This window comes from Glycine max, chromosome 6 (genome assembly GCF_000004515.6).
Source record: "Glycine max cultivar Williams 82 chromosome 6, Glycine_max_v4.0, whole genome shotgun sequence".
NCBI lineage: Eukaryota > Viridiplantae > Streptophyta > Magnoliopsida > Fabales > Fabaceae > Glycine > Glycine max.
Genome location: NC_038242.2, coordinates 49,747,667 through 49,767,184, shown reverse-complemented (window position 1 = coordinate 49,767,184; position 19,518 = coordinate 49,747,667). Strand labels below are relative to the sequence as shown.

Genomic DNA, 19,518 nt, shown 5'->3' with positions numbered 1-19,518 from the left:
AAAAGGTCAGGGGAAATTTGGGAAGCAAATCGATAATTTGATAATCATTCATGCCAACCGAGGCAATTTGTCAGATCGAACATGTTGCCGAACTTTCTACACATGTGGTGGGCACAATGCTGGAGATGCTACCTAGCAGGTTAGTACCTACTAATTTCCGTAAGTTCTTCACGTTTTTTCTATGACATAGTACCTTGTTTAGGACTGGTTTGAGACTTTAACTGGTTGCTAGAATTTGTCCGGATTTTTTATTTATTTATTTCTGTATGTTTATATCTTTAGACTAAAAAACCATTGAATCTTTTTTAAAAAAATTCAAGAATATTATCGTATATTACCATTGAACTTCAGAAAACAAAAATATTTTTCCTATAAATAGGAGAGGATCAAGAAAAAAAGATTTTATTTTTATTTTAAATTAATTTATAAAATACCATAATATCGTTAAATTAAATTTTGAAAAACATAACCACCAATGGTTTTATAATCCAAAATTAGGGTTGATATTAGCATTACATATATATATATATATATATATATATATATATATATATATATATATATATATATATATATATATATATATATCAACCCTAATTATATATATATACTTTTAAAAATTGCTATAACACGTACTTTATATGTACTTAAATATTTTATTATTAAGTAAAATTTATGCAAATACTATTAATAGATATGAATACCACTTTTATTTAATAATAAAAAAAACTTTGATTAAAATGTATTGATTGTGTAAAAGTGTAAAAAAAAAAAATTACACTATTATCTTATCATATATTATTATTTATGATAAGTTGTTAATTTCTATAAATTACTTTAAAAATTATACATAATTTTTTTTATTAATTAATAATTTTTTTTACATTGGGTGATAATTATGTTCTAAAATTTATATTAAAAGATGTGTTATTAACTTTTTTTTCACATCAGTAGGTAAAAATCGTCAGATACCTTTAAAGTGTTGTATTTATATTTGGGCTCACTTTATTAACGTATTTTAACTTTATTATAGATGGAGCCGACAATTTCTTGCATATATTTATTATTGTTGTTTGTTTTTTATAAATAAATTTAATCCTGAAATAATAAATACGTAGATTTTGATAGGTAAGAGCATGTCAGCCGTGTCTTATTTCTACATAATAATAGCTTAATATATGAAATAGGGTATCAAGAAGTCTACGCTAGTGGGTTATACAGGGTGTATGAGATGTGATAAACTCCAAAGTAGAGGAGTTTAACTCTTCCCTTTCTTTTTTTTTCTGAGTCAAAGATCACAACAACACCCCTAATCTTTTATGGGTCAAAGGCTAATTTCATTTTTGATACAAAACTACTATTTGTCTTAGGAAATTTTGCATAAGGTCCATTTGAAAAAACAAAATATGACGTGGGGTGATAGCCTAATGTATTTCAAATAATTGAGATGAGTTAATATAAGGATTAGAAAGGCAGCGATATTGGAGAGAGATTAACCAAACCTGTGTTAGCGTAATTTACTCAAAATCTGTCTTGTTTGGACTCACTAAAGCAAAACTTTTTGACTTTTACTCCTTTCACTTGAAGAAGCGCAAAATGCATTGTCATTAGGATCATTATGTTATAGTAATATATAATATGGGGTGGTTGGAGGAATCTTCATGAAACAAGAAGTGAGGTTGTCTTTCAAAGATGGAAGAGGAGGCATTTGAAAAACCATTGTTGAAGAGACAGTATCATGAGAACTGTCCTGGTTGTAAGGTGGATCAAGCCAAGGAGCTCAAAAAGGATGTTTCCTTTAGAAACCTTTCTTATATATGGTTGGCAGTGTTATGTGGCAGTAAGCACTTGAATTCTGTTTTTGAAAATTCTCGTGTTGGTTTTTATTTAGTTCTAAAGTTTGCGGATGCTGAATTATTCTAGCATTTTCTTTTTCCTATTTGAACATATCACGTGAGAATCTATATGTTGTTGCTAAGGTCTAGTGTGATATAAAAAGGTTGCAGAAATTGTCAAATCTCAACATTACTCCCCACTTTAATTTATGAATGCAATAAATTGAAAGACTTTCGTCCTTTTCGGACAAAGTTTGAACACTAGTTAGTGTTCTTCAAGTTGTACTCTATAAATCTTAGTTAATCATTTTCTTTTCTTTTGAGAAAATTGAAAAAGAAAACCCTCCTTAGTGGTGATTGAACTCTGATGTTTTCATCTTTGTATTGAACATCTAAAATTGTGTACCTTTGTTGAAAAATGGAGTGACTCCTATCAGGGTTGTATGGGAAGATTATAACTTGAATTCGACATGGTTTCAAAATTGGTTTGTTCAGTGTATTAACAGATTATGTTATCTATATCTATCAGTTGATTGAAACAGCTTCTATATTTATCTCTGATGTCTCTTTCTCTTTTAATCAATTACAGCATTGCCTGTGGCATCACTCTTTCCCTTTGTTTATTTCATGGTGAGTTTATTCTAATTATTTCAGATTGATCTTTTTTCTAATTAATTTTATCATTTCAAAAAATAATTTGAGTATCAATTCTCTGTATAATAATTTTTTCCTTATATTATTTTTAAGAATTAATTTCCAATATGCTTGTTTATTACTCTACTGTACTTGGATAAATCTATGCATTTACTTGTGTTGGAAGAGAGTCCTTTCACTTGTAGCTGTTCTCACAACTCTATTTAGGTGTTGCAATTATAATGACTTACTGATGGGAGGGATGTACCTGAGCCATTTCGAATTGGATGTTTTGACTATAGAAATCAATTGAAACAAAGTGTAGCTTGTGAGGAATTTTCTTAATGTGAATGAAAATTTTCAATTATATAGTGAGACCACTTCAAATTCTAATTTAGGTTTGCTGAATTGTTTGCTGTTTCATTAACTGACATAAATGTCTATCAAATCAATTAGCAGCCAATCCCTTCCAACATACAAAGTTCTATTACAGCTCCACAGAATATACATCCTCAAACTTATAATAAATATTTGATTTCAGGTGAAGGATTTTAATATTGCAGAAACAGAGGAAGACATAAGTACCTATGCTGGATATGTGGGTAGGATTTCAATTTGTACTTCTATTTTTTTTTTCTCTTCTCTACTTTACAAGTCCTTACTGGTCCTCATGTGGCCATGAAATGTTGCAGGATCAGCAATGATGCTTGGAAGGTCTTTGACGTCCATATTGTGGGGTATGGTTTCTGACCGCTATGGTAGAAAACCTGTTATAATTATAGGGATTATCACTGTGTAAGTATACATTTCACTGAGGTGAATGCTTTCTTTCATACTATACTTATACAATATGTTTCTTCCTCATAACATATATAATGCTTACTTGATTTCAGTGTCATTTTCAACACATTATTTGGTCTTAGCACGAATATTTGGATGGCTGTTAGCATGAGATTTCTTCTTGGAAGTTTAAATGGTTTACTTGGACCAATAAAGGTGATGTTCTATCTCTTATACAAACCCCTAAAAGTTAGTACTAGTACTTGACAATTTAATGTTTCACTTTCATCCAATGGCATCAGGGCTAAATTAAAAGTTTGAATTTGTGTAACTTAATGCAACCCCTTTATTTCATCAAATTATTGCTTCCACTAATATATAACCTCTTCTATTAACAGGCTTATGCTACTGAAATTTTCAGAGAGGAGGAGCAGGCTCTAGGACTCTCAACAGTAAGCCTCACCAACCTTTGTCTACTATCATTTTTAAGAGGCATGTGTCAATCATAATTATAAATTATTCAAAGTATAGTCTGATTTCAGGTGGTTGCTGCTTGGGGAGTAGGTTTAGTCATTGGTCCTGCATTGGGAGGTTATTTGGCTCAGGTAATTATTTTCTATTTTTGTTTCTTCTTTAGAAAAAACCATATGGATTTTGTACACGGACATAAAGTGACTTGTGTTGAGAGGCATTAATTCAATCCAAGTTTTGAGAATGCTGATGCCTGAAATTCAATTTCCACATATAATCAAACCCTTCACTCACTTGATCGCTTTATTTTGTGAAAATTTTATTACAGCCAGTGTTGAAATACCCACATATATTTCCAAAGGATTCCTTTTGGGATAGGTATGTTTAACTTTTGTTGTTTTCTAATTTTGAAAAACAACTTGTTTCAATTTTTGTATTCTTCCATATAACTGACTCACATAGTGTAATAATGCTTTTGCTATTGTTTCAATTTTGTTTTCCCTCTTTATTCCTTAAATTTCTGTTTCGCTTTGTTGTTGTGGTGGCTGCTGAGTTTCATTTGTGGAAACATGAATCTCTCCGCAGGTTTCCATATTTCTTGCCATGCTTATTAGTATCAGCTTTTGCATTTGCATCAGCAATTGCTTGCATTTGGCTTCCAGTAAGTATATCGGTTCATCATTCACATATCTCTACCCTCTTTAATTTTTATTACTTTTATTCGAAACATTTTTTTTTTCTAAACATTAGTATGATTACATATCTGATCTACATTCTGATATATGTATGAAATCTTTAAACTCAGGTCCTGGTTTATCCAGTACCTGTTGTAATATGTATATATTGTTATTTTAAGTCTAATAAATTTCCGAATTGAAGAAATTCAAAACATTAGTCTTTGTTGTTGTGCCAAGGCCTGGTTTATCCACTAGTGCAGGGAAAATATATAAAGTCCCCTTGCTTATGTCTTTCCCAATCAATATCATCCTCTGGGGTTTAGAATTCTGTATATAGAAAGGGGTAGAAGAAAATAAGTCTAAGAAATCAGAATCATATAACTGACCAAAGAAAACAAGATTCAACATGAGATTAGGATTGTATTAAAAATTAGAAAGAGATAAATGAGATGTGCAAATAGACCTAGTGCCTGCTAATGGAATAGGAGTTTCATCAGTAGTCATGACTAACACAAATGATGTCAATTGTAAGAACACAAAGGATGTAACATCAGATGACATAAGGAGGAACATGACATGTGGTTGTGTGACAAGAAACTTTTGAAATTGTTCAATAAGAGCAACTATTGTAGGGCCTGGACAGTGTGTGTGTCCAACACTTAGAGTCTGTTGAAGGAGCAACGATTGTTGTAGCATTTGAATTTGGAGGTTTGAAGCCCTTATTATACAATTCATTGGACTGTTTGTTCAACAGTATAGGCATCATTTCAGGAGACTGGATCTAGTTGGAAAGCAAAAATTGTACCATTTTCTATTAAAATTTCCATTGTTTAAGTACTTATTTAAGTTTTCGTAAGAAAACATCAACATAAATGATTTTTTATTTATTTTAAAATATCTGCATTATTGCAGGAGACCCTTCACAACCACAAAGATAGGATTGAGTCCACTAAAAATGTTGAAGCTTTGGAAGTTGGAAGCAGTGAGGCAGACAAAGACAGAATAATCCAAAGAGATAAAAGCATCTTCCGAAATTGGCCCTTAATGTCATCCATCATTGTTTACTGTATTTTTTCACTACATGATGTTGCTTACCAGGAGGTAGTATTCCTACCTAATGATTTTGCTGTTTTGAGTCTCTCTCCTGATTCTTATAATCTACTGTTCATTTATATCCTAGATTTTCTCATTGTGGGCTCTCAGTCCTTTAAGGTTGGGTGGTCTGAACTTTACAACTGATGATGTTGGCAATGTTCTTGCAATATCAGGTACATTTTTCACATATACGTATCTCTAGATATAAATTAATTTTGGACAGACACATTTCCTCTGTAACCTTCTATCTCCAAGGATTGCAATTGCATATAATTTTTTTATGCATTGACAAGAGGCCATACGGTATCTTCCTCCATGGCCTTTCCTACAAACTTAATCTGGTCGTATTGAGTGTACTTCACTTATTTGAATTTCCAAATTTGGAATCTTCAGACAAATTCAGATAAAAATCATAATTTAGTGTTTGTTTTTGAAGTTGAGTTGGTTAGTCTAGGAGCATTTTTTGCGATGTCACCTTGTAACTTTTAGTATATTCCATGTAGTTAGCTCATTTGTCTTCAATATAATATCTTTTTGTGCTAATATCAAGATCTAATGTTTCTTTTAGTTGTTGAATTAATCTGATCTCAAAGATGAATTAGTTACTGATACCAATACATCTTGAATTCTTTGAATAAGTCAATCAAACAAAACTTTAAGAGGGTCAAGATTTATTCAGATTTCTTTGTTATTTGTGATTATATCAAACTTAAAACACTAACGCATGCTATAACAATAACTTTACTGAGATGGTTCATTAATCATTTTCTATAGAAAAGAATAATGACAATTAGGCAAGTATACTGCATAATCAGCTAACAAGCTAAGGCATTATGGGCACGATATAAAAAATTTTATAGGTTCCGGATTCGGTTAGTTACAAGGATACTTGTTTAGATAATCATTCTACCTTGTTTAGATAGGAGTTGTTCATATCAACTTTTGAATTGTGTTAGTTTATTTCCTTTTGATTGTTATAGGAACAAAGATGTTCAGTGTATTCCTTGTGCATTACTTAATAGATATGCTGCTTAATTACTGACTTCTTTTCGACTGATCAGGTCTTGCTATTCTAGTCTTCCAGCTTACCCTGTACCGATTGGTGCAAAAAGCTTGTGGACCTGTTGCTCTAGTTCGTATAGCAGGGGTTAGCTTCCTCCTCATGTGGCAACTACTTTGATTTAGCATTTTATTTTTGTTTGTTTTAAATTGTTATTTGGCATGATATATATGTAGGTGTTATCCATACCTCTCTTGCAATGTTATCCCCTCATGACAATGTTATCAGGCTTCACACTGGACATAGTGATCAATATTGCCTCCATTCTGAAGAATGTTTTGATTGTAAGTGAATCTCTTTCCCTGTATAGCCAATCATCAGTGATATTGAGGATGGAATTGAATTGAATTAATTGGCTTCACTAAACCTTAAGAAATCAGTTTAATTTACCGAAAAATGTTATTTTTGTTGTGAACTTGCCTAATTGTATTATTGTTGCTGGATTTAGGAGGCAATTGCTACTAGTTTATTCATTCTGCAAAATAAAGCTGTGGTAAATCTTTGGTTCCTTTCATCAGATTTCATTTATTTCCAAAAGTTAAGATTTTTTTTATAGAATTGTGGCACATATGATATGTTGATTTGGAAAACAGGAACAACACCAAAGGGGGACCGCTAATAGTATTGCTATGACTGGTATGTCAGCATTCAAAACAATTGGTCCTGCTAGTGCCGGTGCATTGTAAGTGTCCATTTTATTTCTTTAGCATTTGAAATTTATCTACTGTATACGATTAATTATATAGATAAATCTTAATTAGCATCTGAAAATCCATGCTATATATGTTCATATATCACATGGTCCTGTCATCCATGTATTCTAGATTTCCAAAATTCAGAATTTCAGACTTACTGGTGATTCAATAATAAGCATATTTTAGGCACATTATTGAAAAATTTAAGGACTTAGCAAGAGGTAATGGTGGATAACATTTCGAAAATTTAGGCATACAAGTAGATTGTGCCTTCAGCGTTAAGGATAAACCTATGAACACTATTAAGGGATTTAATAAAAGCTATACAAGTAATTATGTACGGAATAGATGCTACATAAGATGGCACTGTCGTGTTCTTGTAACATTTTATTTCATTAATCATGAAGGGATTTTCATATGAAAATAGTTATTTAGATTTTAGAATGGTTTTTCTGGACAAGGACATAATACAAAAACCGTAAGTGTACTGACATCAATAGGTTTTGTTACTGCTTTCAAACCAAACTGTCAATTGGTTTATGTAGCTTAGCCTATTTCTTGTCAATATATACTTTGAGCCCCGTCTGTTAGAGTTAACTGAGGCTACTCTCTATACTCTATGGTGTAATTGCAGTTAACAAATCTTGCATTAATAAAATATTTTGTGATGAGAGTATGCCGTATAGCATTGATTAACAACACTTTCTAACTACAATGACATACTGAAAATTATATCAAGTTTTCTAATATTGCTACTGGTCAATGTAGATTATCTTGGTCGCAAAAGCATATAAATGATTCTTTCCTGCCAGGTATGTTGATTAAAAAATTTGCTTGAATTGGTTTCTATTTCATATACAGAATATGGGAATCCTTAATCTAAGTGTTATTTCTGGTTCACTTATTGTTCCTTAATTGAAAAGAACATAATAGGCCATTTCTATTACAGCATGGAGTTTTGCCTAGAACCAAACCCAAGAATGAAAATGCAACTTTAGAACAAAGAGTTTGAACTTAGTCTAACCTCTTCATGTATGCTTAATTTCAATCTTTTCTTTTGCTAGCTGCATTGCTGGAAGCTCACTCTTTTACATTTAACTGCAGGCACCCATATTGTCTTCCTTGCCCTGAATATTGTTGAAGGACTTGGAGTACTGTTAATGTTCAAACCATTCTTGAGTGTAAAGAATTAAATACCATCAGAGAAGTTACACTGATATCACTAAATTTTGTACAAGGGGTGAAGAATTTGTGCGTTAATTGCGTGCATTGGTTTTGAGATCGTAGCCACTATGAATGATGAAATAATTAGAGATGATTGTGTGTTGTACACTTGCATCATGTAAGTTTGGACTTTGATTATTGAGATTTTAGGATGTGTGAACTGAGTAGAGTTAGTTAAAGTTTGGACCTTTATGTTGCAATTTATGTAACAGAGTTTTTTTAATATGTTCTTTAAAATCTTTCATTAAAATTATGTTTATAGAATTCTCTTTTTTTTACAAGAGAATCCTATCTTGTTTGAAAGTTAATTATGTTTTTTTTTGTTAGTCATGGTAGTTATTTGTTAAGATAAATTTAGAATTTTAGTTTCTTTTACCTATATTTTAAGTTTTAATTTGATCTCTTAAATTTAAAAAAATTCACTTTAATCCTTTATAGCATCTTTGTTAGACCAAATAATGCATACATTTGGAGAAAAAATTAATATTTTGAAAAATTAACTTATGCATTAAGCAATATCGTTAAATAATAAATCATCATCATGTATGTAATCAAGTTTGTCCAAAATGTAAAAGTTTTCTCACTAACAACTTATAATCATTACATTCTATTATTTTTATATAGTATAATACTTAATCAGTAAATTGCACATTCACAGACAAAATGGTTATTTACTTATTCATATTATATGATAAATATATTTCTATATTGATAATTATGATCAAATTGATAATTATTTCAATGATAAATTCATCTTTTTATATACACAAAAATATTTGTCTTACTTTTATTCATAATTATTAAACTTGATTTGGGCCGGACGGTTCGACCGGTTGGGTCAGAAACCGGTGACTAAGCCGAGCCAATTTTCTATCCGTCTGTTCCAGTCACAGACTTTGGTGTTTTTGGTTGCAGCTTTTCACATTCCCCAAGTCTTATTTTCTGGCTTCAGTCATTTTTATTTTTCACAACCTTACACACAAATATTATAAAAACAAACACATGATTCTTGCTTCAATCTTCGCAAAACTGTTGTGACATTCGGATTCGAAATGCCGAAAGTTGGATTAGAAAGGGTAACAGTAAACGAACTCAACCAAACTAAGTTTGATTCCGATGATTTATTTTTAATTCTAATTAAAGAGAAATGTGTAATGAGAATTCAACAAGAATATTACCAAAAAATAACCATTACGGCTTCACCCCTCATATTCTTCAACCTTCGCATTGTGACAGACACTCATCCTTATTAAATCATCAACTCCTTTTAATTTTCACTAACAATCACACAACTTGAACCTTGCGATCTCTTCTAGCCAATGCAATTTTCTTAAAATATTTTTACATTTGAATTAAAGAGTTCTTTCAAAATTGAGTACATTTCTGGAAAAATGTCACAGGAAGGAGAAGAAAAGGGAACTCAATTTTGAAGGAGGGAGAAGGAAAGAATTGAAAATTTTGTTAATTCATTCTCATCTAAAATATTACATTGCCAATTTTAATACTCTTATTTTTTAATCAACAAATTTCATCTTCAACTTTTTTAAAAAATTACAATTTTAGTACTTTTCATTTTTAAATTAAAATATTTTTTCTCTTACTTTTAAAAAATTAGTTATTTTATATAAATTAAGTTTATCAACAATTAAAGAATTAAAAAAAATTAGCAGGTGACTAATAAATAAGCATGGGTCACTCAACATTAATATAAAGTATAGAGATTAATGTTTGAGAATCGATCATGAATTAAAATTGTAAATTTTTTTAGAAATACATATTTAAATAAAGATGAAATGTCTTAATTAAAAAATGAATCAAAATAAAATCATAATTTAAGAAAATAGAGAAAAAAATTTAAAGCCAAAATAATTTTTTAAAACTGTAAAAATTATTCAAATTGAATCTAGAGTAACCAATGACCTTACCGGGCCAATAACTTGCCAATAGTCAGGTCATCAATGAGCATTCACATGTTTTTTTATAATAAATTATGATTTTAATATCTCATTTTCATATTAGTAGATAATATCAAACAAATTTACGAAAGATTAAAAATAAATTTATTAAAAAATATTTTGATTGTTATCCTGTCAAATTTTTTATAATGTGACAAGTTATTAAGTTGAATATTAATTATCAATTAACATTATTACTCAAATGATTAAAACCGTTAATAGAGCAAAAGTATAAGCGCCAATGTATTAAAAAAATTATTAGGAACTAAAAGTGAAATTGAAAACAAAAATAGAGACAAAAGCATACTTAATTAATCTTAAATTATTTCTTTTTCCACTAAGAAATTTTTTTATCCCTCCCTGATTTTCGTCCTTCTAAAATATACAAAATTTGTAATTAGTCTTTTCAAAAAAGTAGTCTCATTTCAGTCTTTCTTAAATTTTAACATGTTTCTATTGATTCAATATAGTAGTTAATTGTATTAGTAAATCAAGTATGCTTATTCAGTGTTTTAACATGTCTTATGATCACCATTTTTTTTTATAAATTGTTGTACAAATTAAATGCCTTAGACCAAACCTGCGTCCATCGATTTTTTTTATCATATTGCACCTTCTCTCTCCAATATTTGCTTGGAATACACCAGTTTGGGAATTAATTCCTAAATTACATCACTTTTACGTTTTCACGGAAGTCGGGTTCTGGCACCCTGACTTCCTTTCTTCCTTTTTTTTATAAAAAAGTTTATATATTATTAAAATTAAATATTATATTATATAAAATTATTTATTTATTAAATTAATTTATGTAATATTATTTTATAATTTAATTTTGTTATTAAGAAAATGATATTATTAAATTTAAGTATTTTTGTTATATTATTTAAATTATTTAAGATATTTTTTGGGTGAATATATGTTTTAAAATCTGAATTTTGTATAATAATATATTTATTTTAGTAAATATTTATTTTGTATAATAATCTGAATTTTAAAATTTTTAATTTAACTATTTTACTAAATATAATTAGTTTGTTTATGTTATTAGATTTAATTAAAAATGATAAAACTAAAGCTTTTAACAATTTATTTATATAAGAACATTATACTACGTCATCAATAAAATATTTAAACAATGACATTTGTCTAAGGAAAAACTAAGATGAGGATACATTAGGACAATTATTTCTGCTATGACCATGTTACCGGCAAAGTCCACATTTTTTTCTACTTGCTCGTTCATTTTCGTCTTCGTCCATCTCGGTAGGAATGCGAGTTGAAACGAGATGACCCTTTGCAGTCCTTTTTCTCCTTGGATCAGGACCCCACTGATCTCCTTCATATTCTTGCCACATTGATTCGTGTGGCAATAGACCAAAGGAGTTGTCGTATATGTGCAAAATGTGTTGTAAAGTGAATATCATCGACACATAGGTCATGGGATCAACATTGACAGATTTACAGGCAGCCATGACGTGAGAACACGGTAAATGTTTAGCCTGAAATTCACCACAATCACACTTTTGGGATTGTAACATTACTCTAAACCTTCCAGGTGGTCTGGGTGTTTCAAGTAGGGATTGAGTCTCTGTTATAATAAAAGTGTGATTGTGTCTGTCGAATTCATTTACAATGTGTGTATTAGATTCTTGTTGACCACTATTGATTGCATCGAAGACGACTTCAGAATACTGTGAGCCGGAGTTGATCATTGCCTGAGTTTGTCGACCTCTATTAGCAAAGAGTTGTGCAGTCTTGAAATAGGTCTCCTCAACCAACGATGACACCGGCAAATGTCTTGTGTTTTTGAACATGGAATTAACAGACTCCGACAAATTGGTAGTCATATGTCCCCAACGTTTCCCCTCATCAAAGCATTGTATCCATTTTTGTTTGGGTAATTGATCAAGCCATTCAGCTGCACTTGACTTATTCGCACGAATATCCCCAAGATGTCGCCAGTGCATCTTCTCCGTGTATGCGTACCCTGTAAATATTTAATCAATGTATTATGTTATAAAATTTGATTGAAAGAAAATTATAACGAATAAATAAAATAGATTCTCACCAGCCAACATAAGTGGTTTCTTTAAATGTTTGCAGTTTGAGTTACCACGAAGAAAGTTTTGTGCAATGTGGCGCAGGCAAAAGAAATGGGATGTGTCCTGGACCCATAAGTTACTTGGGTTGTTGTAGGCACTTATAATTGAGGGGTGTCAGTCTGAAATAAGAGAAATGTTAATTTGCGGAGTAACATGTCTTCTCAAATTCTTTAGAAAAAACCCCCAAGCTGAAGTTGTCTCCCCTTCTACAATGGCATAGGCAATCGGGAAGATATGGTTAGCTCCATCTTGTGCGGTAGCTATCGACAGTGTACCAGTATACTTTCCGTAAAGCCATGTACCATCTACTTGTACAATGGGTTTGCAACATGCAAAACCATTAATGCATGGACCAAATGACCAAAAGACACGTTTAAACAATCTTTTGCCCGATATTATTTCTCCCCCCTCATACAAGGATTCTGTTTGAGCAGTGACCACAGTCCCGGGAACACAAGATTGCAAAGCTCTGAAAAGTTTTGGAAGTTTGGCATATGATTCTTCCCAGTTTCCATGAATCATCTCCAATGCTTTTTGCTTTGCTAACCATGTCTTCTTGTAGGATGGGGTATAATTCATGAACGTTTTAATTTCTGCAATCAACGTCTTGATGGAGACAGTTGGGTTTGTTTTGATAATTGGTTGAATGATCTGTGTTATGACGTGTTTGTCAAGTTGGCGATGATCTTGTCTGAGCATCGGCACGAGACAAGTGTGATGACCTCTAATACTCTTGATAATCCATTTGTTATGCCTCTTTGAATTGCATGCGCCCAAGCTCCATGTACAACCATTTTCATGTAACTTGCAGACGAAATTTAGCCTTCTTTGGTCAGAGTAAATTGTTCTGCAATCAAAATGATTTCTGATGTTGTATTCTTTGATTGCTCGAATACATTGTGCTTTGTCATCGAAGGTCATGCCAACCTTGAGTACACCGACTGGTGGTTGTACATTGTGTTGCTGATGAACAAAATGGTGTCGATCAATATAGTGTGGTAGGTGGTCAAAGTTCAAGTCTACTAGACACCTAGGTTGCTGATATTGCAACGGAGGTGACGAAGGTGTCGTTGGTCTGCCAATACCCTCGTCATCGGTTTGGTCATCGCTTTGCTGATTGATGTGATCAAAGAACTGTTGATCCTCATCCTCAGTAAAATCATCCATGTTTTCATGATGAAATCGTATAATGGGATCTTCGTTAGCAATGGGATGTTCATCTCGGTTTGATGTTTGCGTTTGTGGTAGCTGTGAAGGTGGCGTAAAGGGGGATGAAGGATGGTTTTGTTGGTCAAAGGAGGTTTGTTGGCCATGAAAAAAGGAATCATTCTCAGATAATATTTGTGTATATGAAGTATAAATGTCAAAGGGGTCTTGTGATTCAAGGTTGTTGTATGAAGATACTGGATTATTGAGGTCTATGTTGTTGTACGGTAACTGTTGTGGAGGCGGTAGTTGTAGTTGTGGACATGGGGGTTGTGGAGATGATGGTTGTGGTTGAGGAATAAGCTCAGTAACAGCATAGAATTTGGCAAAATTCAATTGTGGATTCTGGATAATTGTTTCCATCGCGTCTCTAAGATCGTCATTGTCGAATAGTTGAGCTGAAATAAAACGTGTCTGACCGAGATGAATTGAAATAGGGACACGAAATAACAATTGAGCAACTTGTTCAGTTGCTCGAGTAGGAAGACGATTGTTAATTTTTCGAATGAATTATGTAAACGTAATAGAACAACTAGCGTAAAAAAATATTGGGGTCGTACATTGGTACGTCGATCCTTGAACTGGATCGTCTACAATGTGACCACTGTGGTAAATGAGGGTCGAAATTTCTTTAGGTGGAGCCATGGTGGTGTTTATGGGATATGAGTGGAAATGGTGCGAGAGTTACAAATCGAGTTTTTTTTTGTGAGAAAATTGTTGTGTGTGATATGTTGTTGTCAAATGGTGATATTATATATAGGCTGAGAAAGTTTAGTACCAGAGTTAGATTGGAATGTTAGGTGGGAGAGTTAGATTGGAAGGTTAGGTTGGGAGAGTTAGTTACGAGGGTTAGATGGGAGGGTTAGGTGGGAGTGTTAGATTGGAAGGTTAGATGGGAGAGTTAGATTGGAAGGTTAGGTGGGAGAGTTAGTTACGAGGGTTAGATGGGAGGATTAGGTGAGAGTGTTAGATTGGAAGGTTAGGTAAGATAGTTAGATCGAAAGGTTAGGTGGGAGAGTTAGGTAGGACATTAAGTGCATGTGAGTAAATTAGTGTACACATGTGAGTGAACAGTATGCAACCTCACACATTAATATACATGGCAGACTGTTCGTTTAATCATGATTGTTGACCGCAGTGTTTCGTATCACATGTCAAGGTCACATGGATTGTTCAGAAACATGTTAATGGGATAAACATACGCATGTGAGTGAACAGTGTGCAACACCACACTTTAATGGGGTGTCAATGCATGTGAGGGTTAGGTCTGACATTGCTCCGCATCTCTGAAATGATGCATATGTAGACTATTATTACTGAAGTAAATTAAAAATAACAACTTCAAAGCATGCAACAACTACAAAATACAAGTACAAAATAAAAAAAAACTATGATTTGGACCCTTGCAACTATGCTTAAGTACTCATGTTCTGCATTTCTTGAAAATTATGTCGAACACATTAATGATGTTTGTGACTCATTTTTTCTATAGTTTCAACGTCAAAGAATCCAAAAAAAATTATTTTGTGCACCAATTCCATAGAATAACACCTCAAAATACAAGTACAAAATCAAAAAAATTATGATTTGGACACTTTTTCCATGGTAATAACGTCAAAAACTTCAAAAAAAAAATATTCGTGACACACTGCAATTTTCACAAATCAATTTTTTTTTTTACTTTGAAATTATAATGGACTTCTGCTGCATCAATTATCAGGGATAAATCACAGTCGAAATTTGCAACACTCGGCAATTTCCATAGGTCTCTAAAAAAATAAATGTCTCACCAGTAAAACTGACATGACATGCACTACTCAATTTTTTTTCACTCTGATAATTATAATGGACTTATACTCCATCAATTACCAGAGATAAATCACAGTTAAAATTGACAACACTCAGCAATTTACACACGTCTCTAAAAAAATAAATGTCGCACTAGTAAAACAGACATGACATGGACAACTCAATTTTTTTCACTCTGATAATTATAATGGACTTCTGCTCCATCAATTACCAGGGATAAATCACAGTTGAAATTGACAACACTCGGCAATTTTCACACATCTCTAAAAAAATTAATGTCGCACCAGTAAAACTGACATGACGTGGACAACTCAGTTTTTTTTCACTCAGTTGTTTTTTTCACTCAGCAATTTGCACATTATGGACCCTTGTAAATATGCTTAAGTGTTCATTTACCCGTTCATCTAAATGCACAGTTAATTAGTGACTCACTCAATTATAACCAAATTCTATAAATACCACTACAACTAAAGACATTCGTAACAATTTCAAATTTTCATCTCAATCCCTACCACAATGTGTCACCTAACTGCATATGTTTATGTTTACTACGATGACCAAATTTGCAATACTAATGAGGGCACCACCTTCGTTAGTAACAACACAAAAACTTTCATGATCGACAAGGTCATAACCTTTACACAATTGCTTGAACTTGTTCACCAAAAACTAAACATTGACCCAAAACAACATATCCAACATCTTTATTTTCGGTGCCCTATATTTGAGTCAAGACAACGTTATATGTACACATCTTTTATTCTGCGGGATGATGATGATATTTGACAAATGTTCAACATTTTTTACAACAACCCATCACTACCATTTGTGGAGTTATTTGCCATAATCTGTCACAATAATAACCCACCAGGCAACCAACATGGCTCAACCTCTAATCTTGAGGACTTATCAGGTGAATACGAGACTTGCTGGCTCAAAAACCATGATAGTGATACGGACTCCTCTTCCGGGCCCGAAGGAAGTAACCTGTCTCCATCCCACTAACCTATATTCAAACGGGATTGGTAATCTACGGATCATTCATGTCTAAGTTATTTCTTCTTTGAGATTTTCATGTAATGTCTTATGTCTGTTTTCAGTTATCACTTTACATATTGAAATAATTTTTCCTTTAAATTTAAATTAGCAATTTTCAGTTTACCCACGTTTACTGTAGTAGTTGACATGGTAACATAACTGTCAAAATTCACAATACTTTGTCATTTACACTACACTGCTTTTAAAAATTAAATGTCTCATCGACAAAACTGACATGAAATGGACAACTCATAATCTCTTTATTCACTCTGAAAATAATTATGGACGTTTGCTGCTTTAATTACAAGGGAAAAATCACAATCCAAATTGACAATACTCTGTAATTTGCACACGTCTCTAAAAATTAAATGTCTCACCTGCAAAACTGCCATGAAATGGACAGCTCATCATCTCTTTATTCACTCTGAAAATCATCATGAACGCCTATTGCTTTAATTACATGGGAAAAATCACAGTCCAAATTAACAACACTCTGCATTATGAGCTGTCCATTTCATGTCAGTTTTACAGGTGATACATTTAATTTTTAGAGACGTGTGCAAAACTGACATGAGATGGACAACTCATAATCTCTTTGTTCACTCTGGAATTATAATGGACGTCTGCTACATCACTTACTAGGAAAAAAGAAACATTGGATTCCAATACACATCGTGGCAGAATACTCATACAACTATAAATAACACAACATAAACACAATACAAACACACAATCTCATATAACATAATTTCACAAACCAAATTCAATCTTATTACTATGTCATTTTTGGGAGAAACAAGCAGTCAAACCATTACTAATTCTAGATTAGCTTTCATTTTTCCAAATGGATCAATCAGTTACAACCAAACTGGTGTTTATTTTCAAAGTCTCATTTCAACACCAATGCGAGTTCCTAAGAACTGTTCTTTTGATACACTCAAGCTTAGAATGCACAACACCCTTCAACTAACCAACGATCAACTACTGGATGAAATCTATTACCGACAACCATTCATAGATGCAGGTCAACAATATTTTTTTCAATCTTTACAATTGAAAAATGATGATGATGTTTACACAATGTTAATGTGCAATGAGCAATACTCGTGTGTTTGCCCTATAGAATTATTATGTACCATTATTAGAACACCGGATGCTATACTCAACCTGCTTCAATCAACCATCACTCCTACTCATGATGCAATTATGTATTCTAACGGGAAGTGGAACATACCACGTCAAGATGAGTTTTTGGGTTACTCCTTTACTGGAACTAATCCAATAAGATTTGGCATTCCTTCGAGATGTGACATGGAGAAACTCAAGGATTTAATCAAACAAGTTGCACCTACACGGGTTCCCCCTAATGGAATTCATGGATCACAATTGGTTAGACGATTGTTCTTTCGATAACCAGGTCATTCTAGGTATTCCGAAAATTTGATTGAATATGACATAACAGAATTGAAAAATGATGAAGGCGTGCTAAAGATGTTAGCACAATCCAACTATTGGAAACGATCCTGCACAATAGAAATTTTGGCTATTTTTAGCAAACCAAAATAGAAGAAGAGATGTATTCTGCACAACATATTTCAGATCCTCATTAGTTAGTTTTGTTGTGTTTGCATTGTAATTGTAATTTTTAATATGTTTCATTATTGTCGAGTATCATTTCAGTTACTTTAATTTGAGTATTTTGTCTATGACAGATTTGTCATATATTTTTTTGCGGTGTTTTTTTTACTGTATTCTAATACTACTAACTAATTTTATTATTTTTTAATTACAAGAACATACAAAAATTAACAAAACATAAATTTAACCTTGCGATCACTAACAATGCAAAACATAAATTTAACCTTGCAATCATTAACATACAAAATTTAACAAAACATAATATTTTTCACTAACAATCACACAACTTGAACCTTGCGATCTCTTCTACCTAATGCAATTTTCTTAAAATATTTTTACATTTGAATTAAAGAGTTCTTTCAAAATTGAGTACATGTCTGGAAAAATGTCATAGGAAGGAGAAGAAAAGGGAACTCAATTTTGAAGGAGATGGAGAAGGAAAGAATTGAAAATTTTGTTAATTCATTCTCATCTAAAATATTACATTGCCAATTTTAATACTCTTATTTTTTTTAATCAACAAATTTCATCTTCAACTTTTTAAAAAAATTACAATATTAGTACTTTTCATTTTTAAATTAAAATATTTTGTCTCTTACTTTTAAAAAATTAGTTATTTTAACTACGGACCAATTTTAGAAATTGATTGTGTACCTTTTAAATTCATTCTTTTTATATAAATTAAGTTTATCAACAATTAAAGAATTAAAAAAATTATCAGATGACTAATAAATAAGCATGTGTCACTCAACATTAATATAAAATATAGAGATTAATGTTTGAGAATCGATCATGGATTAAAATTGTAAATTTTTTTACAAATATGAAATGTTTCAATTTTCATATTTCAATTAAAAAAAAATAAAAGACTAATTAAAAATACATATTTTTGAAAAATAAAAATGAAATGTCTTAATTAAAAAAGAATCAAAATAAAATCATAATTTAAGAAAATAGAGAAAAAAAATTTAAATTTTTAGCCAAAATAATTTTTTTAAACTGTAAAAATTATTCAAATTGAATCTACAGTCACCAATGACCTTACCAGGCCAATAACTTGTCAATAGTCAGGTCATCAATGAGCAATCACATGTTTTTTTATAATAAATTATGATTTTAATATCTCATTTTATTTACGAGAGATTAAAAATACAATTTATTAAAAAATATTTTAATGGTTATCCTGTCAAATTTTTTTATAATGTGACAAGTTATTAAGTTGAATATTAATTATCATTAATATTATTACTCAAATGATTAAAACCGTTAATAGAGTAAAAGTATAAGCGCCAATGTATTA

General features: G+C 31.5%; 2 protein-coding genes across 3 annotated transcripts; one reads left to right on the top strand and one right to left on the bottom strand.

The window, feature by feature from the left end:
- The first annotated feature begins 1,273 nt into the window (after nucleotides 1-1,273).
- LOC100815439 (protein ZINC INDUCED FACILITATOR-LIKE 1) lies at nucleotides 1,274-8,693 on the top strand. 2 transcript variants are annotated; one of them, XM_006582329.4, is made up of 17 exons: nucleotides 1,281-1,840; nucleotides 2,425-2,465; nucleotides 3,010-3,070; nucleotides 3,161-3,263; nucleotides 3,362-3,464; nucleotides 3,647-3,700; nucleotides 3,791-3,853; nucleotides 4,048-4,097; nucleotides 4,305-4,380; nucleotides 5,309-5,497; nucleotides 5,577-5,664; nucleotides 6,553-6,638; nucleotides 6,728-6,835; nucleotides 7,000-7,044; nucleotides 7,145-7,233; nucleotides 8,015-8,058; nucleotides 8,351-8,693. In XM_006582329.4, the coding sequence occupies exons 1-17, from the start codon at nucleotides 1,693-1,695 to the stop codon at nucleotides 8,437-8,439; spliced, it is 1,437 nt and encodes a 478-aa protein (XP_006582392.1). In that variant the 5' UTR covers nucleotides 1,281-1,692; the 3' UTR covers nucleotides 8,440-8,693. The 2 variants fall into 2 exon arrangements, with proteins under 2 accessions (XP_040872700.1, XP_006582392.1); XM_041016766.1 differs by lacking the exons at nucleotides 4,048-4,097; nucleotides 4,305-4,380 and having other exon boundaries at nucleotides 1,274-1,840.
- A 2,934-nt stretch (nucleotides 8,694-11,627) lies between these two features.
- Nucleotides 11,628-12,769, bottom strand: LOC106798992 (uncharacterized). The gene is made up of 2 exons (XM_041016188.1): nucleotides 12,494-12,769; nucleotides 11,628-12,412 (listed from the first exon to the last, which is right to left on the bottom strand). Exons 1-2 carry the CDS (start codon nucleotides 12,501-12,503, stop codon nucleotides 11,628-11,630), a joined length of 795 nt encoding a protein of 264 aa, XP_040872122.1. The 5' UTR covers nucleotides 12,504-12,769.
- Nucleotides 12,770-19,518: the final 6,749 nt, after the last annotated feature.